The sequence below is a fragment of the Myotis myotis genome, unplaced genomic scaffold (genome assembly GCF_014108235.1).
Source record: "Myotis myotis isolate mMyoMyo1 unplaced genomic scaffold, mMyoMyo1.p scaffold_m19_p_11, whole genome shotgun sequence".
Taxonomy (NCBI): domain Eukaryota; kingdom Metazoa; phylum Chordata; class Mammalia; order Chiroptera; family Vespertilionidae; genus Myotis; species Myotis myotis.
The window spans coordinates 13,770,534-13,795,288 of NW_023416315.1; the positions used below are offsets into that span (position 1 = coordinate 13,770,534).

Below are 24,755 nucleotides of genomic sequence, written 5' to 3' on the forward strand. Positions count from 1 at the left end.
CGTATGAGACCTGGGTCCCCAGAGACTTCCCGGAACCGGAGTTCAGAGCCGTCGGGAGTTTGTGATTCAAAAAGACAGCCGCGTCCTCAGGCGCCACCCCCTTTCCTCGCGCGCGCGCGCCGCCGTACCTCTGCACTTCACCTCCGCAGCGCCTCTGGCTCTCAGCGAGCTTCTCTTTCCTTCTAGTTGTGGAATTTACACTCAGCCAGCCTTCCTGTTGTTCTGGATGATGTTTGCTCAGTCCTTTGCGGTAATTTTCAATTGTTGTGTGAGGCAATAATTTCCCGGTGTTTACCTATGCCGCCATCTTAGTTGCTCTCCAAGCTACATAATCTTTACTCCCTGGAATGGAGATAAGAAACGCCCTAACCTTTGGAATAGAGATTGATAGGATTGGAATCAACTGGTATAAATACAGATGTAACAACACAGAACTTAGAAGACAGAACTTAGAAGACAGAACCTACACAGAACCTACAGACAGAAGAACTTCACTGGAGAGAACATGGCAAAAGATCCTGGACTGAACCTGACTACAGAAATTGGCAAGAGAACCTGACTAGAACCTGGTGACTGAACCTGGCTGGAGAACCTGGACAGAACCTGGCTGGAGAACCTAGCGAGGGAACATGGCTAAAGAACCTGGCTGGAGAACCTGGAGAACCTAGCAAGAAAACATGGACACAGAACCTGGCTGGAGATCCTAAGCAGAACCTCTCTGGAGATCCAGACCAGAACTTGGCTGGAGATCCTGGCTAGGCTGCTGATCAACTGAACGCTGTCTCTGTGTCATTCCTTCTTCGCCGACTCCGTCCACACCTTTGGGGATCCCTGGACCTACTGGGGTTGGACCCCAGCAGTCTTTTCTCTCGTTTTCCTTTCCTGTCTTTAGAAATTAATTTATTTCAGCACTCATACACATGTACTAAATTTAAAAAGTATGATCACTAGTCATTGAGTTTGTTTTCCTGAAGAGCATTATTGTCAGTTTTCTTACTGCTCCCTAGAGATATGCTATGAACATGATGCACATGTGTTGTGTGTCTATAAAACAAATGATACGTGCCATACACAAATGCTCTGTGTCTTTGTATTCATTGGTGGTATGTCCTTTATATTAGTACATAGAGAATGGCCTCTTTTGTGTAACAACTTTATTGACAAAAAAATCCACATTTCATATAATTTACCCATTTAAATGTACAATTCACAGGTTTTTTCAGTATACTTACATAGTTATGCAGATATCACAACTACCCAATTTTAGAATATTTTCATCACCCTCAAAAGAAATTCTGTACACTGAGTAGTCACCTTCATTTCTTTCCACCCTCTTGACTATTAATCTGCTTTTTGTCTATTCTGGGAATTATATAGTGTAGTAGAGCCATACAGTATGATCTTTAGTGACTGACTTCTTTGATTTACCATAATATTTTCAAGGATCATCCATGTTGTAGCATCTGTCAGTACTTCATTACTTTTTATTTTTATTTATTTTCATTGTTGAGTAATATTCCATAATATGGATAGACCACCTTTTTATTTTTATTTATCTACTAGAGTCCTGGTGCACAGATTCATGCACTGGTGGGGTCCCTTGGCCAGGCCTGTGGAGGTCAGGCTGAAACTGGCCCGGTGCATGGATTCATCCAAGACATGTCTGGCCTATCTCACCCAGTCCTGATGGGGGCCAGCCGGCCAGGGAGGGACCACAGGAGGTTGGCCAGCCGGGGAAGGACCATGGGAGGGCTCCAGGATGTGTCTGGCTGTCTCACCCAGTCCCCATTGGCCGGACCCAGCAGCAAGCTAACCTACCAGTTGGATCGTCTGCCTCCTGGTGGTCAGTGCGCATCATAGCGATTGGTCAAATGGTGGAACAAATGGTCAGACACTTAGCATGTATAGGATTAGTGGCCTGATGCATGGATTCATGCACATTGAAGGGAAATAAATTAGAAGAAATATTTTAATATCACTATTCACCCTTTCTCTATAATAGAAGTGTCAGAGATGAAAGAAAATTAGTAAAATATATATGAAAATAATATATAAATTGGTTAATAAATAAACAATAACAACATGATATAACAACAACAAAGAGATGATATAAAAACAAAAACATGATATAAAAACAACTTTGATAAAAACAATGGCTGATAAAGTGATTAAACTTATTCTAATACCTCTGTGTATACCACATTAAAAGTAAAAACACTTTCAGAGTGCTTGACTAATTTACCTTGTGATGAAGTATTTACAGCTTTAATTGTAATGTCACATGCTCTTCGAACTCGAGAGAAAGCAACATATAACTGACCATGACTGAAAACGGGTTCAGGTAGGAATATTCCTACTCTGTGTAGAGTTTGACCTTGTGATTTATTAATAGTCATTGCAAATGTTGGCATCACAGGAAACTATCTTTGAATTAATTTAAATGGGAGGCCAGTGTCATAGGGGGTCAAATCAATTCTTGGAATCAGAACAACCTCTCCTTCCACAGATCCTGTTAATACTTCAGCTTTGATTATGTTAGGCTGCAGTCTTTTGATAATAAATCTAGTACCATTACAAAGACCCCATTTACTATTAAGATTTCTCAGTAGCATGATGATTGCACCTACTTTCAGTTTTAATTTATGACACGGCATTCCCGAAGGAGTGACACTATTAAGAAATTTGATGGGAGTTTTATATGTATCGTGCATATGTGAGTCAACGTTTATTTTTAAATTGCCAGTGTGCATCATATGTACCGGCCTATCGGTCAGACAGTCGGATGTATGTAAAGTTGGTCATATGTATGGTTGATCACTTAGCCTTTTATATATATGAATTCCTTAGTTAATGGGCATTTGGATTGTTTCTACCTTTGACTATTATGAGTAATAACGATAAAAACATTTATGTACAAATTTTTATTTTGGTATATGTTTTCTTTTCTCTTGGTTATAGACTTAATAGTGGAGTTGTTGGTAACTGTTTAACCCTTTAATACACTATCTCAAGTTTTTCAAAATGATTGCACCATTTTCCTTTCTCATAAGCAGTGTATAAGCATTCTGATTTTTCCATGTCCCTGCCAAAACTTATGTCTTTTTTATTATTGCCATTCTAGTGGGTGTGAAGTGGTATCTCATTATGGTTTTGATACTTTATTTTTCTGATGGCTAATGGTGTACATCTTTTCTGGTATATATAGTTTTAGCTTTTAACATTTAGGTCTGTGAACTATTATTAATTAATTTATGTGTATGGTCTTAATTAAGAGTCCAATTTTATCCTTCCGTATGTGGATATTCAGTTGTACCATTACCATTTGTTGAAAACACTATTCTTTTTTTCCACTGAATGGTCTTGGCACTACTGTAAAAAAAAAAAAAAATCAGTTGACTGTAGTGTAAGCATTTATTTCTGGATCTTCGTTCCCCATTGATCTGTATGCCCATCCTTATGCAGTACCACATTGTCTTGATTACTATAACTTTGTAGTAAGTTTTGAAGTTAGGAAGTGTGAGTTTTCCAATTTTCTTCTTTTTCAAGATTGTTTTGGCTATTCTGGGCCTTTGCATTTCCATATGAATTTTAGGAATGGCTTGTCTTTTCCTGTAAAGAAGCCAACAGGTATTTTGATAGGTAGTGAATTGAATCTGTAAGTCACTTTGGGACATATTGTCTTTTTTTGTTGTTGATGTTAATCTTCACTGGAGGATATTTTTCCTTTGATTTTTAGGGAGAGTGGAAGAGAGAGGGAAAGACAGAAACATTGATGTGAGAGAAACACATCGATTGGTTGCCTCCTGCACAAGCCCCCGTTTATCATTTTACAACTTACTTTAAAACTTCCGGGGGGGATGAGGACACATTTGTAACACCTTAACTAATAATAAAAAAAAATAAAATTAAAAAAAACAAAAAAAAACAACAAAAAAAAAACCTTCCAATAGTGAGCTGTATAGAAAACTGTTTGAAACTCTTCAGTTAATCTTATTTACTATTAAAAGTAATGGATGCCCTGACAGGTTTGGCTCAGTGGATAGAGCGTCAGCCTGCAGACTGAAGAGTCCCGGGTTCGATTCCAGTCAAGGGCATGTACCTTGGTTGCGGGCACATCCCCAGTGGGGAGTGTGCAGGAGGCAGCTGATCGATGTTTCTCTCTCAATATAACTTTCTGTGATTATAAAGATAAACTGTATCTGCACTGCTCATGCCACAGCCACCAGCTGCCTGTGGCTTTGAGCACTTGAAATGAGGCTACAGTGACTGAAGAACTGAATTTTAAGTTTTATTTAGTTTTAATTAATGTGGCCAGTGGTCACTGTATTAAAGCAACTATAATTATATAAGCAACTAATTAAAGCAACTATAATTATATAAGCAACTATATAATTATAGTTGCTTTTAGATTTGAAACTTGTGGAGGTTTACAGAAGCCTTGTTCAGAGGGGAACATTTTGCATTATTTCCTGAGGAGCATGAGGCAATCATTAGTGGTTATAGTTTCATCAACATAGAGGTCTCAGTAAATAGTTCTTATTTTGTGCAGTATAACCTGCACCCAGCTGTCTTCTGATGGCCTGCAAACAGAGCTTTTAGATAGAAACACATATGGTCCTTAGTTTGCTAGTTCTTTGTTTTATGGCCAAAGCATCTTTAAAAGAATTTTTATTTACTTATTGATTTTAGAGAGAGAGAAAGAGGAAGGAAGAGAGAAAGAAAAAAAGTTTTGTGGTTCCACTTATTTATGCATTCATTGGTTGATTGTTGTATGTGCCCTGACTAGAGATTGAACCTGCAACCGTGGTGTGTCGGTATGATGTTCAAACCAACGGAGCTACTCGGGGTGGGCACTAGTTCTTTTTATATGTATATCTCATCCTAATGTAAAAGGTTGGCTTACATGAGATTTTATACATACATTTCTCTAAAACCTGTATTTGAAATTCATGAATCGATATCGGTGTTTATCACATGAATCATTGCCTGTACAGCTTAAGCCAGGGAGTCTAGATTTTGTTGGTGGCTTGAATAACCTTGTACTTTGGCTCTGAAGGAGGCTCTGCCCTTGGCCATTTCATTCCTTATTTCTCCTGGGCACCCAAACATGATTGGAAAGGCTAACAGCCGCTTGCATATGACCTCTGCTTGTATTTGCAGCTCAAACCTCTATTTTTTAGCTATAGATTCCATATATCAAGCAATCAATCCATGGTATTTCTACACTCCTGGGAGTCCCATATGCTCCTCAAACTCAGATCAGCTTAAAACAGAAGTTAGGTTTTCTCTGAAAACCCTTCCTCCTCCTCTTGCTTTGTTCTCTGTCCTAATTAATGATAACACTATCTCACTACCACAAATCTAGAAGACAAGCACCCACCTCCAGCACATGAACTACCAGGCTCTGAGTTCAGGCTCTTATCTCCTTCCTAGCCTCCTCACTAGCTTCCCTGCTTCTGCCTTATTTATATCCTTTCTACACGTTCTCACAACAGTTCCATATATTCTTTACAGAAATCAAATCTAGTCCTAAAATTGCATTTCAGTAGCTTCTGCTTGCCTTCAGGATAGAGCCCAAACTCCTTGAAACTGTGGGTCATTCCTTTGTGAGCTGACTGCTGCTGAATGTCTTACTGTCTCCAGGCACATCAGGCAATTTGAGGCCTTCATGCTTCTGGTCACATTGTTTGTTTCCTGGGCCTTGTGTTTACTGGCATTTCTCTCCCCTTTACATCTCTTGGTGCTGTGCTCTTTTGTGCCCTGGTCCACTTCTTGGTATTTAGTAGACACTATTTTGAGTGTTTGAAATCAGTGGGAGTCATTTTCATGCCTTAGAGCTCTTTGGTTTAAACTTTTTTGTCGATCTTTCTTTCTCCAGTTGAGTAGTAGTAAATTTACTGCCAGGTCTCATAACAGTTTTATAAAGTACTAGGGGCCCAGTGCACGAATTCGTGCACCTTGAAAGGAACTGTGTGCTGAGAAGCTGTGGTGGGCACAGGGGTGGGTCTCGGCCCCTCCTGTGCACCCCCGCCCAGCCCCTCCCTCCATGGCCCCTGGTCCCCTATCTGCCGGCAGCCCCGCGCCTGCCATTGCCGTTCCTACGCGCTGATGGCGCTGGCTCTGCTCACATCCACTGATGGTATGGAGCTATTGGGCTGGTTTCAGCAGCAGGTGAGAGCAGGACCGGCACCGTCAGTGGGTGTGAGCGGTGGCTGCTGCCCTGATCGCCTCTCAGGAGCAGGGGGAGGTAGAGAAGTCCTCAGGGGCGATTGGGGCCAGCAGCTGCTGCTTGCATCTGCTGACGGCGCCAAGTGATTGGGAACGGCGCCGGCTGCAGGTGCGAGCGAGGCTGGTGCTGGCAGCAGGTGTGAGTGCCAGGCGGGACCACGGCACGCAGGAGCAAAGAATTTTCAGTAACCACCAGAGACTCACCCCGATGACAGTGACCGGTGCCCCGCCTTGGTCTGGCACCCCCACTCACCTGCTGCACCATCCTGCCGTGGCCAATGCCAGCCATGATCCGTGCATGCCCCCTGGTGGTCAGTGCATGTCATAGCGATCGGTTGTTCTGCCATTTGGTCTATTTGCATATTAGCCTTTTATTATATAGGATTAACAGTACCAGTGGCATAAGATATAGCCATGTCATATATGTGTTGTTAGGAGATTAAGCAGTAAGCTAGTCAATTGTCTAAAATGTAGATCAGTTGGGAAGCAGGTCTGGTTTACTTACATCTTCACTAACTTTTAATTGGCTATGTTCCATATTCAAAAAAACAATGCAGTTTTAGAAACTAGGAAAGTCTAAAATTCCTGTCATTCTGTTGGAATTTGGGGAATACTTAAAAAAACTTTTTTTTTACCTTTTTGTGCTCAAAAGATATTTGTCTCTCAATCCTGATTACCTAGCTTCTTAATTCCTCTGAACAATTCAATTATTAAAAACCCAAATTGAGATCCCACTGCTGAGGCCAGAATCTGCTAATTTAACACGAACTACTGTGTTACTTATTGAGAACTTGATATCTGTATTTATTTTCTATTGTTGAGTAATAAATTACCACACATTTAGCAGCTTAAAACAGTACCCATTTATTTTCTCACAGTTGTGTGGGTCAGAAATTAGGGCTGCATAATGTGGCTCCTTACTCACTAGATAGAAATGAAGCCGATGGTGGAGGCTACGTTCTCATTTAGGGCTCAGAGCTCTCTCCCAAGATCACCTGTCATCGACAGAGCTAATTTCTTTCATTAAAGTCCTTGCTATCCAGCCCTGGCCTGATAGCTCAGTTGATTAGTGTCCCCATATACCAAGGTTGTGGGTTTTTTTCCGGTAAGGGTACATAAAAGAAGCAACCAGTGAATGCATAAGTAAGTGGAACAACAAATTTCTCCCTCCCCTCCCTCCTTTCTCCCTCCCTCTCTCTATCATATCAATAAATACAATAAAAAAAATTTAAGTCCTTGCTGTCCTTAGCTGTTGTCTGGGGCCCTTTCCCACTCCAGAGCCAACTTGCTCTGTGGCCCTAATGAATGGGCAGTTCACACATGGGTGTTTGCTTTCATCCTGGCGAGCTGGAGCACATCTCTTTGCCTTCTGTCACCAGTCTGAGAAAACGCTCTATTTTTAAAAGGTTTATGTGGTTAGGTCAGGCTCACCCAGTGTAGCTGCCCTTTTGTGATATAACAGTATAATTATGAGAGTGATATGACATTCACAGGGTCTGGTCTACCCACACTCAGAAGAACAGGGGATTAATTATACAGGGCGAGGATTATTGGGGTTCATTTTAGAATTTTGCCTACTGCAAGACACTGCACATTTAGGTTTGATTTACACAAAATTTGGAAATTCTCTTTTTATTAGAGAGGAATGCAATAAATCATTGTGACTTTTCCCTCCCAAGCTGTGTGGCTGTACCTAGTGTTATAGCAAGCCTTTTGAGAGAGAGTATATATTAATTAATTGATTCTATCCTTAAGTAGAAATGCCAGATTACATATTTCCCAGGTTAACAGTTACCATCAAGAGGGGGACAAGGAGGGAGGAAGGGAGGGAGAAAGAGAGTGAGTTCTAGATGAGGTGGTGGACATGTGGAAGAAATAAAAAGAAATTAGTTTATATGAATGTCCCTAGAATACTACCTGAAGCGATTCAATTGGAACTCCTTTTCATTTTGGTTAAATATTAATTGAATGAATGAATTTGTGTCAGTTGCCATTTAGGCTGTTAATAAAGGAAAGGACGTTTTCCCCTGCCAAATGTGAAGATTACGTGTCCCTTTCTCTGCTTGAAAGAAATAGCAGCTGGAAGGGAATCAGAACTCCCATTCGGCTGCCATGGCAATTTAGAGCCGATGATGCATGCATTTTGTTAGGGTTATTTAGGTTTTCCTCCCTTTTTTGATAGAGTAAATGTATACCAGAGATACAGTATGAAGTAGATAAGAATGATAGAATAGTCTTAGTAATATTTATTTAAAGAAAAATATTTTGTGGTCTTTTTTAAATTGCAATTTTATGCTAGCCCTATTTGGGGTATTGATTAGTTGTGTTTTATGGGGGATAAAATAAATATAGGTCTTTGTGAAAAATATGAACAAGTAGTTGGAATTTCGCTTTCTAAATTTTTCATTCCAGTAGCTGAGGTGGTATATTTCTTGTTGCCTGAGAACATGTTCTGAAACTCGTGCCTTGTATAAACTTTGGTCTATTTTATACAAATTGACAGAACTTGGTCATCGACAGAACTAATTTCTTGCATTAAAGTCCTTGCTATCCAGCCCTGGCCTGATAGCTCAGTTGGTTAGTGTCCCCATGTACCAAGGTTGTGGGTTTTTCTGACAAAGCAGTTTGTCAGTCTGCTTTTTACAGAACTACATACTACTTCCACTGTGAATATGGTTGAGGCAGTTGTAAAGGAGACTCTATGCATACAGATTGCTTAAATCTAAATGTAGATATTTCTATTTTTTTCTTGGAAACATATACTTTATAAAGGTATAAAATGGCCATTAAAATAACATAGTTGTATAAGCTTTTGCTTTTTAAAAACAGCCTTTTGAGGTATCATCCACTTACCATACAACTTACATGTTACAATGCTTTTTTTAGTATGTTCATGATGTTTTGTAACCTTCACCACATTAGAACATTTTTATCTCTTAAAGAAACCCTGTACCTATTAATAGCCACTCCATTTCTCTCCTTTTTTTCTCATAACGCCAGCCCTAAGCCAGCACTGATTTATTCTGTCTCCATAAGTTTGCCAGTTCTGAACATCTATAATAATAAAAGCATAATATACTAATTAGACTGGATGTCCTTCAGGATGAAGCCAGGCCTGTGAGGGAAGCCCGAGTCTCGAGTGCCAGAGGGGAGCCGCTGCTGGCAGCCGGGGGAAGGAAGGCCTTTCTTGCACGAATTTTGTGCATCAGGTCTCTAGTCCTATGTAATAAAGAGGAAATATGCAAATTGACCCTCACCCCCTCACATAAGATGGCCACCACAAAATGGCTGGCAGGGGAGGGCATTTGGGGGGAACCGGGCCTTCACGGAGAGAGAGCAGTTGAGGGGACCAGGGCAGTTGGGGTGGCCAGGCCAGCAGGGGAGGGCAGTTGAGGGCGATTGGGCTGGCAGGGGAGCAGTTAGGCGTCGATCAGGCTGGCAGGGGAGTGGTTAGGGGGTGATCAGGCTGGCAGACAGAAGTGGATAGGGGCAATCAGACAGGCAGGCAGGCGAGCGGTTGGGAGCCAGCAGTCCTGGATTGTGAGAGGGATGCCTGACTGCCCGTTTAGGCCCGATCCTGGTGGGCAGTGGTCCCAGATTGGAGAAGGTGAAGGCTTGGGCTGAGGGACACCCCCGCACAAATTTCGTGCCCCGGGTCTCTAGTTTCAATATAAAATGGAATCATATAATGTGGTCTTTTATGACTGGCATTTTCACTTAGCATGTTTTCAAGGGTGATCCATGTTGTAGCATGGATCAGTACTTCATTCCTTTTTATTGCTGAATAATAATGCATTGCAAGGATATACTACTTTTATTTATCAGTTGTTGCATATTTGGGTTGTTTCTGCTTTATGTCTGTTACGAATAATGTTGCTATGAATGTTTTTGCACAACATTTTGTAGGGACATAAGGGGTAGCAAAAGTAGGTTTACAGTTGTTTGTACCAAAAAAGACATTACTAAAAGATGAATCATAAGTAAGGATACAAAATAATAAGACAAATAATACAATAATAAATAACAATACAGTAATAAACTGTGTTTCGCATACTCACAACTATAAACCTACTTTTGCCCACACTGTATGTTTATTCTTCTTTTGGGTATACACCTATAAATCAGTGGTTCTCAACCTTGGCTGCACATTAGAATCACCTGGGAATCTTTTTTTTTAAATCCTGATTTCTGAGCCTCATCCTCTGGAAATTCCGTTTCTATGTTATGGGGTGGGGCCACAACATTAGTAACAAAGAAACAGAATTTCCAGAGGATGAGGCCCAGAAATCAGGATTTTAAAAAGATTCCCAGGTGATTCTAAAGTGCAGCCAAGGTTGAGAACTGCTGCTATAAATGGAATTGGGTCACATGGTAACTTCGAATTCATACTTTTTAGGAGCTGCAAGATAGTCCAAAAGAGTAATGTCACATTACACCTACTGTGACATATGAGGGTTCCAATTTCTTCATTCTCGACAGTGGTGTCTCATCACCGATTTCCATTTCCCTAATGACTAATGATATTGAGCATCTTTTCATGTGCTTATTGGTCATTTGTATATCTTCTTTGGGGAAACGTCTATTTTAGTCCTTTCAAAAATTTTAAATTGTTTTTTTTTTTTTTTATTGTAAGAGTTCTTTTTATATTCTAGATACAAGTTCCTTATTGTATGATTTGCAGATATTTTCTTCCATTCTGTGGTCTGCCTTTACTTTCTTTTTTAAAAAAATGTTTTTATTGATTTCAGAGAGGAAGGGAGATGGAGAGAGAAATAGTAACATCAGTGATGAGAGAGAATCATTGATTGGCTGCCCCCCACTGGGGATCAAGCCTGAAAACGGGGCATGTGCCCTGACTGGGAATTGAACCGTGACCCACTAGTTCATAGGTTGACACTCACCCGATGAGCCACACAGTCCAGATTGTCTTTCTTTCTTGATGATGCCCTTTGGAGCACAGAAGTTCATAATTTTGATCAACTCTAGTTTTGTCTCTTTATTTTTAATTTTTATATATTTTAATATATCTTTATTGATGTCAGAGAGGAAGGCAGAGGGAGGGAGAAATAAAAACATCAATGATGAGAGAGAATCATTGATCCTCTGCTGCGTGCATGCCCCCTACTGGGGATCAAGCCCGCAACCCAGGCATGTTTTCTGAACAGGAATCGAACCCTGACCTCTAGGTTCATGGATCACCCTTTAACCACTGAGCCAAGCTGGCTGGACTAGATCATATCCTTTTAAATTGCTCATGCTTTTGGTGTCATACCTAACAAACATTGTCTAACCCAGTGGTCAGCAAACTGCGGCTCGCGAGCCACACGCGGCTCTTTGGCCCCTTGAGTGTGGCTCTTCCACAAAATACCGACTTCTGCGCATGGGCCACGAAGTTTCAATCGCACTGTACGTGCGCGCCAGCACGTGGTATTTTGTGGAAGAACCACACTCAAGGGGCCAAAGAGCCGCATGTGGCTTGCGAGCCACAGTTTGCCGACCACTGGTCTAACTTATAAAGTGATGAAAGTTTACTTATGTGTTTTTTTTCCTGCAAGGTTTATAGTTTCTATTCCTTTATTTAGGTCTTGAACTAATTTTTGAATCAATATGTATGTGTGCTCAGTTGGTTGGAGCATCGACCTGATGAGCCAAGGTTGCAGGTGTAAGCCAGTGAATGCGTGGATGGGTGGAGCAAGAGGGCGATGTTTGTTTCTCTCTCCCCCACCCCCACCCCCCTCCCTTCCTCTCTCTCTCTCTCTCTCTCTCTCCCCCCCCTCCTTCCCTCCCTCCTTTCCTCCCTTCCCCCCCTTCTTTTTCAGGTCAATACATATATTTTTAAAAAACCACAATTCAGTGGTTTAAAATATATGCGTGTGTGTGTGTGTGTGAGGTAGGGTTACAATTTTAGTTTTTTGCGTACTGATACGCATTTTTCCCAGTACAGTTGAAAAGACTAGTCTTTCGCCATTTAATTGTGTTGGCACCCTTGTAAAAAAATATTTGTGGGTTCTCCTCCTATGATGTCTTAAATGCTTTTAGTAATTCTTACATAAGATAACTTCTTAAAAAGATTGATTAAATATATTTTATGAGTACGTACTTGGTGAGATAACCTGTCACCTCTTGATTTTTAAACGGTTGAGATTTAATCAGGCTTTGAAGTACTATAGAAGCTCCCAGAAACCACTTTGAAGAAGCCAGCCTTAAAGTTGGTGTGGCACTGTTCGCTCTTGCATACATATTCCCTAATACAAATTTACTTGTGTTTCTCCTGTGTGGTAGGCAGTAACAAGGATGGATAGGATGAACAAAAATTGGTGATTGGGATTATAACACTTGACAGTTACATTGTATTGAATCTTACTAGGATGAATTGAGTGATTTGAGAGTTGACGATAACGGATGTGAAGAAGATTAGTAGGAGAAGCCTTGGAAAAAATAATCATCACTGGTGTGACCAGGTGTCTCTGATTTCTGAGGCCAAGCTTTTCCTTTTGTATCGGTGGATCTGAAGAGGCTAGAGTAGTGCTATCCAGAAGTATAGTGTGAGCCTCCAGAGTATTCTAGTAGCCACATTAACAAAAGTAAAAAGAATCAGGTGAATTAAAATTTAATAAGATATTCTATTATATTTAGAACATTATTTTTAACATAATACATATAAAATTATTAATAAAATTTTGCATTTTTTCTTAGAAATTCAGTACACATTTTACACTTAGAGCATATCTCAATTGGGACTAGCCACATTTCAGTTGCTCAGTACCCACATGTGGCCAGTGGCTCCTGTGTTGGACAGCACAGTTCTAGATGTTTTGATAACCAGTTGAAATATTGCATCAACATTACTCAACTTCCTGTGCACTTCAAGGTACCCTGACTCATCCCTTTGACTTGATACATGTGGCTTTGGGGGGAGCTTTTTCCTGTTCATTGTAGCCCTCACAGGTGGGATAAGTGCCTGCTCGCTGAGACAAGATGGTCTGGGAATTTTGTTAAGCGACATGGGCAACTCACTAAATGGGTAAAGAATACTATTACTTTGTTAATCCTCTCATGAGGATATTTTTTCCATTGCTTTTCAGAGAGTGGGGAGGGGAGGAGGGAGGGAGATTCTAGAGAGGGAGGGAGATAGAAACATCAATGATGTGAGAGAATCATTGATTGGCTGCCTTCTGCACGCCCCCTACTTGGGATCTAGCCCACAACCTGGCATGTGCCCTGACTGGAATGGAACCGTGACCACCTGGTTCATAGGTTGATTCTCAACCACTGAGCCAAATAGGCCAGGTTATTTCAGTCACCTTTTGTGAGCTATCCAGGATATCTAATCATACTCCTACTATTTCTGTGGGAAAAGAAACTCTGATTTTAAAATAATGGAAAATAAGCCCCTTTATAAGTGCAGGACTACTTTCACATGTCTTTTTATAATCTCTGTGGGATGTGTTTGTATATCATGGGGAAGCACTCTTTTATTTCACTTGTATTTTATAATATTGTCATGAATTAAAAAATATTAAAGCTCTGGGTGAAAATGTGCCTGCAAGAATATGCCTTGGCTATTAAGGATAGTCTTCCCTCCTGGCCTGTATGTTGAAACATCACTTGAATTCAGTTAAAATGGATGCAGTGACATTACTCATCATTTCTTTTTAGTGTATGACAAGTTCTATTTTTTTCCATATTAAGAAACTTTCAAGAATATCCACAATGCAAGATTTACTTCTAAATAAGTACGAATTTTCCTTCTGCTGTTTCAGGCCGGAGCCTCAACAGAAAGCTCCCTTAGTTCCTCCACCACCACCTCCACCACCACCGCCACCTTTGCCAGACCCCACGCCCCCAGAGCCAGAGGAGGAGATCCTGGGTTCAGACGATGAGGAGCAGGAGGACCCCGCAGACTACTGCAAAGGTGCCGTGCTTGCCTTCCCACTGAGCCATCACATAATTTGTTTTGTGGAATAGACAAGAGGGGTTAATGATGCAGATTGTTTGGTCTTTATTAAATTAGCCTCTTAGTGTCATTATTGTTTTAAATTCTTAGATCATTAAATATAGAATGATCCCAGAAACTGTAAGCAATAGCAGAAGGAAAATTGTAAGAGATAGAAAACATACATAATATGTACATGCATAATCTGGGTACGTTCAAGAGGATTGGAATGTGATCATAGAATTAAAGCTGGACAATCCGATATAATAAAGAGCTAATGTACAAATGGTCATCACGCCCTCATGCCATCACACCGAAATGGCTCAGACATTCAACACTGGGGAGAGAGGAATGGGGACCAGTCAGGCACAAATGAGCTCACGAGAGAGGAATGGAGACCAGCCAGGCTGCCGCCCGGGAGAGGGATAAGCCACCCGCCCCATGGTCTCAGGTGCCAGCAGCTGTGTCTGCACCTGCGGCCCAGGAGAGGGACAAGCCACCTTCCCCACAGTCCCGGGTGCCAACGGCTGTGCCTGCGCTTGCGGCCCAGGAGAGGGACAAGCCGTCCACCCTGTGGTCCCTGGCTCCTGTGGCTATGGCCCGGGTGAAGCTGGCCTGGGACCTGAGTACCTGCAGCTGGTCAGAGGGAGGGAAGCCCATGTCCTGGGTGCCTGTGACTGGCCGGAAGAGGGAATCCTGGGTCCCAGGTGTGGGGCGAGGCAGAGGCGGTTCGGGTCAATCAGGCCAGCAGGGGAGCAGTTAGGGGCGATCAGGCAAGCAGGCAGAGGTGGTTAGGGGCAATCAGGCAGGTGAGTGGTTAGGAGCCAGTGGTCCTGGATTATGAGAGGCAGTCAGACATCCCCGAGGGGTCCTGGATTGGAGAGGGTGCGGACCCCCCCCCTCCCCCGCGCACGATTTTCGTGTACCAGGTCTCTAGTTAAGTATAAAGGTATAAAGGCCTGGTACTCGTCCAAGAAGAACTTAGAAAGTAGAAGGTATCAGGCTCCTGAGGGGAGCCAATGTAATTATTGTTTACTGCATTTGGCTTTAACTTTTCTGGCTGCTAAGACTAACAAGGAACTGCTCCTTTGTCTGTATAGCATTGAATTACATAGTATTCATTGTCTGTGGAAAGAAAGCCTGCCCATTTGTTTATACAAAGAGACTGTTTCCTGGCATTGTACTTAATGAAAAAGACTTTCTGTAGGTTCTGCTATTATGTGACATAGTGGGTTATGCTTTCACAAAAGACATAGAAATTATTCTGTTGAAGTGCTCTTGTAGTGAGGATTCATAAAGACCAAGAGCATATAGTTAAACTCCTACAAGGCAAGCATGTTGTGTGGCAAAAACTGAGAACAGTATCATCCAGACTCAATACTCTGTGTAGACAGGACTCTGAAGAGTCCATGAGGAAGGAAAGTGGATGTGTCTAGTCAGCTGCCTCTTTGTTATTTAACTACTCCTTTGGACTTTAATTTGCTCTAATAGAAAATTATCACTATCTGGAATTCTGAGGTTCTAAACAGTTGAGACATTTATTTACCACAGATTAAGGAAAATGAGGTCATATTCTGTACAGCATAAGATAAGTTGGCAGGAGATGCACACATTCAAGCCATAAAGCACTAATGAATCTTTGACTCTCTAATATCTTGGTATGAATTTATTTAGTGATTCCAGGCCATTTGTGTGTTGGTTAAGGAACAATAACTTTTTAGATACATGTTAAGAGGGAGACAAAGTAATCTTCCACTCAACTCATTGTCCCATAGGTGTGGGTTTCTACACACAGAACCAATGTTGTCCTTAGAAAAGCGATTGCAGATCTTTAGCATTTGTATGAATAGTGATTATGACCTTAAAGGTCTATACCAGGGGTGGGCAAACTTTTTGACTCGAGGGCCACAATGGGTTCTTAAACTGGACTGGAGGGCCGGAACAAAAGCATGGATGGAGTGTTTGTGTGAGCTAATATAAATTCAAATTAAACATCATTACATAAAAGGGTACTGTCTTTTATTTTTTTAGTTTTATTCATTTCAAACGGGCCGGATCCGGCCCGCGGGCCGTAGTTTGCCCACAGCTGGTCTATACCATCTAAAATGGAAAAGAAGGTATTGAGATGAAAAGATGTTTTCCATCCTCCCTGTTAATCTGCATTTCCGAAATTAAGTTGTTTGAAGACAGTTGTCTTTTGATTTTGCTGCTTATGCAAAGCATTAGGGTGGCCTGTTATAACTGTTTGTTATCTTAAGCACAAAGGCTTCACCATGTTGGAATGAGCACTGTTTGCTTCAAACCTGGTGGGAAATGGGTCAGGAAATGTAACTAGTACTCTCACCCTTTACCACCTCTGCAAATCAGCCCTGTGGATGCTCCAGACCGAAATACAGGGCTATGAATGAAGGATTCCACAATCAGGCTGATTCTAGGTAACACTCACTGAACTGTAAACATCTTGAGAGTATTAAAGTCAGCCTCAGTAAGGCATGTTATAGATGGTAAGGTTCTCTTCTTACACCGTCTCTCTCACATACTCACGCTTCTCTCTAATTTTGTGACTAACTTGTCCCTCTAGTCAACATTACAGTCAACAGATGCCATTCTCTGAATTTTGTGGTTTCTATCCTCCTATATAATAAAAGGGTAATATGCAAATTGACCGAATGGCAGAATGACCAGTCGCTATGATGCACACTGACCACCAGGGGGCAGATGCTCAATGCAGGTGCTGCCCCTTGGTGGTCAATGTGCTCCCACAGGGGGAGCACCACTCAGCCAGAAGCCCAGAAGCTGGGCTCACGGCTTGCAAGTGCAGTGGCAGTGGCGGGAGCCTCTCCCACCTCTGCAGTAATGCTAAGGATGTCCGACTGATGGCTTAGGCCCGCTCCCCGGGCCTAAGCTGTCAGTCAGACATTCCCTGAGGGCTCCTGGACTATGAGAGGGTGCAGGCCAGGTTGAGGACCTGGCCCCCCCGCCCAAGTGCACAAATCTCATGCAGCGGGCCTCTAGTATATCTCTCTATATAAAAGCCTAAGTGACCATTACGACTAGTTGACCAGTTGCTATGATGTGCACTGATCACCAAGGGGCAGGTGCTCAATGCAGGAGCTGCCCCCTGGTGGTCAGTGGGCTCCCACAGCCAGTCTCCTGCGGCCGGCCAACCTCCCAAGGTCCCTCCCCCCGCTGGCCTGCCAACCTCCTGCAGTACCTCCCCCCAGCTGGTGGCCAACCTTCCACAGTCCCTCTTCCTGGCTGGCCAGCCACCCCAAATGGCCCCGATTGCCTGCCAGGCCGAGGACCCCCCCCCCCCCACCCGTGCACGAATTCGTGCACTGAGCGTCTAGTACAGTGCTTCTCAACCTTCCTAATGCCGTGACCTTTTAATACAGTTCCTCATGTGGTGACCCCCAACCATAAAATTATTTTCGTTGCTACTTCATAACTGTAATTTTGCTACTGTTATGAATTGTCATGTAAATATCTGATATGCAGGATGTGTTTTCATTGTTACAAATTGAACATAATTAAAGCATAGTGATCAATCACAAAAACAATATGTAATTATATATGTGTTTTCCGATGGTCTTAGGCGACCCCCGTGAAAGGGTCGTTTGACCCCTAAGTTGCGACCCACAGGTTGAGAACCGCTGCTCTAGTACATATATAAAAGGCTAATATGCTAAGTGTCCAACCATCCGACTGGTCACTATGATGCGCACTGACCACCAGGGGGCAGATGCTCAACACAGGAACTGCTGAGCTGCAGTTCTTGGCAGTGGCGGTTATCAGGTGACGCACGCCAGAACCAGAGAGGTAGGAGCCCGGTTTCTCACGGGACCGCGTGATCCACCTTCGGCTGTGGGTTATGTGTTGCTGGGGCACTGTCAGCCCTGAATCTGGTTTATTGCACACTTCCATTTGCGTTCCACACCCTGTACGACAGCAACTTTGCAGAGTGCCCTCTCACACTCCAGGACCCCTTGGGGGATGTCGGAGAGCTGGTTTCGGCTGGATTCCTGTAGGCCAGGCTGAGGGACCCCACCTGCCAGAGGGTTCCCGCTCACTCTGCAGAGGCCCTTCGAGTGGCCGGCCAGAGAGAAGCCTCGGGAGGTTGGCTCCAGGGCATGTCCAACCCGTCTCACCCAGTTCTGCCCCACTGGCCACCTTCTAATTAATTTTCTTTCAATGTGAACGAATCTATGCACCGGGTCACTAGTAAACCATAATAGTTTGTCCAAGATAATGAACATAAATGCATTTAAGGAGTTCATGGAATTGGGAATGTCTGATTCAGGAACTGTGGCCATCTTCCTCCTCCCCAATAGAAGAGGTAACTTTCCCACCTGAAACCAGTTGAGTTTAAGTTACCAACAGGATGCTCTGTCACTCCTGAGTACTTCAGTATATTTTGCCTACAATCAAGTACATTTCTCCTTTGTAATCACAATACAGCCATCAAGATCAGGAAGTTAGCATTGATATATTCTACCATTTAATCCTCTGACTCTATTCAGGTTTTTCCAGTTGCCCAATATTGTCCTTGATATGAAACAGAACCTTTGGAAAGTCTTGTTACTTTTTTGTTTGTTTGTTTCTTTAATCAGTTCCTAAGTCTTTTCTTGACTATCACAACTGACATTTTCGAACATTATAGGCCAAGTTATTATTTTGTATAATGTTTCTCAATTTGGTATATAAAAAACTCTTTTCAGGTAGTGTATGGTTTTGATTTATACTATTACAGTTGATTTCAGTCGCTTGTTTAAGATGGTGTCTGCTGGATAGCTTCATCCCAAAGTTATCCTTCCCCTGGTAATTAATGAGAATTTTGCTGGGAGTTATTTTGAAACTATGTAAATATCCTCTCATCAACAAGTTTACTTCCTTCTTCCTCTTCTTTCTCTCCCTCTATCCCAGCGGTTCTCAACCTGTGGGTCGCGACCCCTTTGAGCAGGGGTCCTCAAACTACGGCCCGCGGGCCACATGCAAATACAAATATTGTATTTGTTCCCGTTTTGTTTTTTTACTTCAAAATAAGATATGTGCAGTGTGCATAGGAATTTGTTCATAGTTGTTTTTTTTTTAAACTATAGTCCGGCCCTCCAACCGTCTGAGGGACAGTGAACTGGCCCCCTGTTTAAAAAGTTTGAGGAACCCTGCCTTTGGGGGTCGAACGACCCTTTCAAAGGGGTCGCCTAAGGCCATCGGAAAACACATATATAAGTACATATTGTTTTTGTGATTAATCACTATGCTTTAATTATGTTCAATTTGTAACAATGAAATTGGGGGTCACCACAACATGAGGAACTGTATTAAATGGTTGCGGCATTAGGAAGGTTGAGAACCACTGCTCTATCCCATCCTTCTGGTCCATCTTTCTGTCTTTCTGTCTATCTCAGATGGACTCTTTCATGGATTGCCTCCCCCCCTTCTCCCATGAGTTATAATTCATTATTTTCCTTATTTGGCTTGATGTTTAGATTTTCCCCAATTTGGTCATTAGGAATCCCTTCAAGTTGGTTCTATGTCTGTTCTTTGAACACTTTATTACTTTTAAATACAATCTTGAATTTTCCCAACTCCAGCCCTGGAATCAGCTCTTTTCCCAAAGAACCCCTTTTAGTAGAGAATAATATTTAGTATGATACTAAGTGCAAAGCATTAGGGTGACCTGTGGGAACTGTTTGTTATCTTAAGCACAAATTACATGTGATTATTACTATTGGAGTGTCATTGCTTCCAGATCGCTCAGGGTGAGGGATACACATACACACACCCTTTATGTTTATATGTATTTCTCTATAGTTATTTCTATTTTTATTTATGTATATATTAAAATCCATGAGCTTAATCTGATATATCTAATTCTACTCTAATACCAGAGGATTCAGCCCAGTTTTCTCCCTTTCAGTATTTGTAGTTTCTTTGACAGTGACTAGGCTCTCATTTTCCTCATTATGTTTACTGATTTGATTAGTTTCTTTGTATATAATGAGCCACCTGTTGCTGCCACTGTCATGTTGGGCATCTTCCCCCTTTCCTCCTCACCAAGCTGTGCTCAGACATACTTTGTTGCTTGGCCCTGTTTAATGGCTGTAGACTGAATTGTTCAGGAAGGGGGAAAGGGTGGGATGGCTTTCACAGTTTAGTGGTGTGTTTTACTTGTCTCTTGAGGTGTCTTACCTGTCACTTTATCTGGTTTCCTTGACCTCATTTCTGGAGAACCTTTGCCCCCCAGCCACTTCTCAGTACTCCCAAAGTAGAAAACAACAAAACACATCATATATATTTTTAAAATATATTTTTATTGATTTCAGAGAGGAAGGGAGAGGGATAGAGAGGTAGAAACATCAATGATGAGAGAGAATCATTGATTGGCTGCCTCCTGCATGCCCCACACTGGGGATTGAGCCCGCAACCCAGGCATGTGCCCCTGACTGGGAATCAAACCATTGACTTCTTGGTTCCTGGGTAAATGCTCAACCGCTGAGCCATGCCAGCCAGGCCACACCATATTTTATATTTCTTTAAAAAAGAAATATTTCTTTATTATGGGAAATATAGGTATGTTGGGGGCGGAGTATGGAATCCCAGGCCCACCAATAGCTGCAGCAAGCATTTGGGGCACTGCCATCTGAATCCTCTATGACCAGCTAATTGCATTTAACTTTTTACCTCTTTATCTTTACAAGTCTCTTCCTTTTAAAACTTGTGAAACCTCAGGCATTTTAACAAAAAGGCCACTATTTAGAGTTCTTGCCGGGAGCCGGTCCATGCTTGCTGTTTCAAGGGACCTGGCATATATGGCATACTGTTCTTAATATGTTTGCTCACCTTCTTGGCACTATGTGTTTTAACCAAGGTCTCTGAGAAAGGTTGTTTCCCCAGGTAGGGATTTTCCCCTGAAGTTAGGGAGGGAATAAAACCTCTTAACTAAGTACCAGGCGGGTAATTAATCACTTTAACTACGAACAATCATGCTTAAGCTACATAATCTTTACTCCCTGGAATGGAGATAAGAAACGCCCTAACCTTTGGAATATAGATTGATAGGATTGGAATCAACTGGTATAAATACAGATGTAAGAACACAGAACTTAGAATACAGAGCTTAGAACACAGAACTAAGAAGACAGAACCTACACAGGACCTACAGACAGAAGAACTTCGCTGGAGAGAACATGGCAAAAGATCCTGGACTGAACCTGACTACAGAAATTGGCAAGAGAACCTGACTAGAACCTGGTGACTGAACCTGGCTGGAGAACCTGGACAGAACCTGGCTGGAGAACCTAGCGAGGGAACATGGACACAGAACCTGGCTGGAGATCCTAAGCAGAACTTCGCTGGAGATCCAGACCAGAACTTGGCTGGAGATCCTGGCTAGAGATCCTGGCTAGGCTGCTGATCAACTGAACGCTGTCTCTGTGTCATTCCTTCTTCGCCGACTCCATCCACACCTTTGGGGACCCCTGGACCTGCTGGGGCAGGACCCCAGCAAGTTCTAATATTGCTAAAGGTTGTTAGCTGCTTCTTTCTACTTGCCTTGGCTTACCCTTTGGCGTGGAACGCTTCCTTTCTCCATAGCCAGCTAGTTCATGCCATCTTCTTTTTGGCTCTCCCACTGAATCCAGGAGGATTAAGGACTTTGGTGTCTGAGAGAACTGGGTTCAAAACTGGCTTCCCAACTCTGTATCCTTGGACTAGTTCAGCCGTGGGCAAACTATGGCCCGCGGGCCGGATCCGGCCCGTTTGAAATGAATAAAACTAAAAAAAAAAAAGGCGGTACCCTTTTATGTAATGATGTTTACTTTGAATTTATATTAGTTCACACAAACACTCCATCCATGCTTTTGTTCCGGCCCTCCGGTCCAGTTTAAGAACCCATTGTGGCCCTCGAGTCAAAAAGTTTGCCCACTCCTGGACTAGTTCTTACCCTCTGGCCTTTAGTTGCTTCATCTCTGATGTAATCTCTTTAATATAATGTATAATAACATCTTACCACCTAAGATTTTTATGAAGAATAAATAAGACAAATATGTAAGTTTGTGGCATACTTTCTGACGCATAGAAGCTTTTTAAGAAATAGGAATTTTACTTTCTTCTGTGCTGTTTTTGTTCCCTTCTCCCCTCAGCTTTGTTTCCATCCGTACTTTGATGCTACACCTGTTCATGCTTGCTCCCTTCCTGGTCTAACTGCCTCCCTTGTGTTGGGTTTGTTTCCCCGAGCCTCTGCAAGAGAAAGCGCTGTCAGCATTGCTTTCCTCCCTTTCTGTGTTATTTCCTTATAATGGCCTTCATTTAATCCCTAATCCCACTTTAAGTAGGCTCCTCCCTTTGTCACTCAAATTAGTATCTACCACAACACCCCATGTATAATTATATATCTTTGTGTTCATTAGTGATTTCTGCCTCAGTCTGAAAGATTCCCCGTGGTCATGGGCTGTGTATTTTGTTAACCCCACTGCATTTGAACTATCCACAGTGCAATAAGTGTTTTCACGGGATGAAAGAATTATCTCTAGAAGTTGGCCAAAACTGAGGCATGGGCAGCGCTGATCCTGCCTGTGTGTCTGGAGGGCATGTTAGGTGAGGAGGTTGATATGCCATGAAGAACACAAATCAGAATACAGATCCTTTGTTTCTGCCTTAAAATCATCCATAATGCTCCAGATTTCTAACATACATGTTTAAGTGGACTAAAGTTTATTTCTTTCAAAATTTAGGTACATTTTTTTTAAAATTTTTAAAAAACATATATTTTATTGATTTTTTACAGAGAGGATGGGAGAGAGATAGAGAGTTAGAAACATCGATGAGAGAGAAACATTGATCAGCTGCCTCCTGCACACCTCCTACTGGGGATGTGCCCGCAACCCAGGTACATGCCCTTGACCGGAATCGAACCTGGGACCTTTCAGTCCGCAGGCCGACGCTTTATCCACTGAGCCAAACCGGTTTCGGCAAAAATTTAGGTACATCTTCTTCAAAACATAACATAAGCAGTATAAATGTTCACACACTGACTGTCTGAATTTTAACAACTCAAAATGTAAAGTTCTCCTTGGCTTTGTCTTTAGAATCCCTGACTTATTACTGTTTTATAGCTTACTTTTTTTCATTTTAAGAAAAAATACACCTTTGCAAGGTTGTCTCCGCAACAGTGTCATGCCCCTCACGTGTTTTATGTAGTCTTTAGTGTCAATTCTTTTTGATATGAAACAGATAACCTTTATTCATTCATAATTATTTCCCTTAAAACTGTTAATGCTGTACACATACTTAATTCATTATGTTGCATGTGTTTTTAAAATTAATTGGCTTAATTTGTCTTCCTTGAAGCCTTAAGAAGAAACTTTCTGTGAACAAAGTAATAGATGCTCTTGAATTAATAAGGCCTCATTACATTTCTTTCATGGAGACTGAGGAGATTCTGACTCCTCTTGGTGCTCAGAATTGCTTTTGACTCAGGTATTGATGGATTGGGTTTAGTTAGCATGACAGGTGAACTCTTTGAGGCTTTACTGTGTGTGAATCCTTGGAAATTACCAGAGGAGTTAGAAAGGTAACTGAGAAACAGTCCTTACTTTCTGGGAGCTCCTGGCCTCATGACTTTGCCATTAGCATATGAACTACCTAATGGCAGAGCCTTTCCCCCCTGGATCTAGTACCTGGATAGGACAGACAGTCTGCGGCCTCTTGAATGGTGACTGAATGATAAATAGACTGGATTAAGAAATTACTTAAAGATATTGCTACAACAAATGTCTGCGACTTTGCTGCCTTTGGCTTCTACTAAGACCAATACAGATCCTAGGGCAACAGAAACTAAGGAGAAAATAAACAAATGGGACTACATCGAAATAAAAAGTTTCTGCACAACAAAAAGAGACCAACAAAACAACAAGAGAGCCCTCTGCATGGGAGAACATATTTGCCAATGCTATCTCAGATAAGTGTTTAATCTCCAAAGTTTATAGGGAATTCATGCAACTTAACAAAAGGAAGATAAATAATCCAACCAAAAAGTGGGCAAAGGACCTAAATAGATACTTTTTGAAAGAGGACATACAAAATGCCAAGAGACATATGAAAACATGCTCAAAGTCACTAATCATCCCAGAGATGCAAATCAAAACGACAATGAGGTATCATCACATATCTGTCAGAATGGTTATCATCAACAAATAACAAACGACAAGTGCTGGGAGAGGATGCGGAGGAAAAGGAACCCTCTTGCACTGCTGGTGGGAATGCAGACTGGTGCAGCCACTGTGGAAAACAGTATGGCGTTTCCTCAAAAAATTAAAAATGGAACTGCCATTTGACCCAGTAATCCCACTTCTAGGAATATATCCCAAGAAAACAGAAACACCGATCAGAAAGGATATATGCACGCCTATGTTCATAGCAGCACAATTTATAATAGCTAAGATTTGGAAACAGCCTAAGTGCCCATCAGCAGATGAGTGAATTAGAAAATTCTGGTACATCTACACCAGCCGTGGGCAAACTACAGCCCGCGGGCCGGATCCGGCCCGTTTGAAATGAATGAAACTAAAAAAAAGAAAAAAAAAAAGAC

General features: G+C 42.0%; 1 protein-coding gene across 1 annotated transcript in view; it reads left to right on the forward strand.

Annotated features, from left to right (window-relative positions):
* SRPK2 (SRSF protein kinase 2) overlaps positions 1-24,755 on the forward strand; it is a 239,748-nt gene that overhangs the window by 146,294 nt on the left and 68,699 nt on the right. Inside the window, 1 exon segment of the mRNA XM_036327570.1 lies at positions 13,992-14,143. Coding sequence (XP_036183463.1) covers positions 13,992-14,143 — 152 coding nt within the window.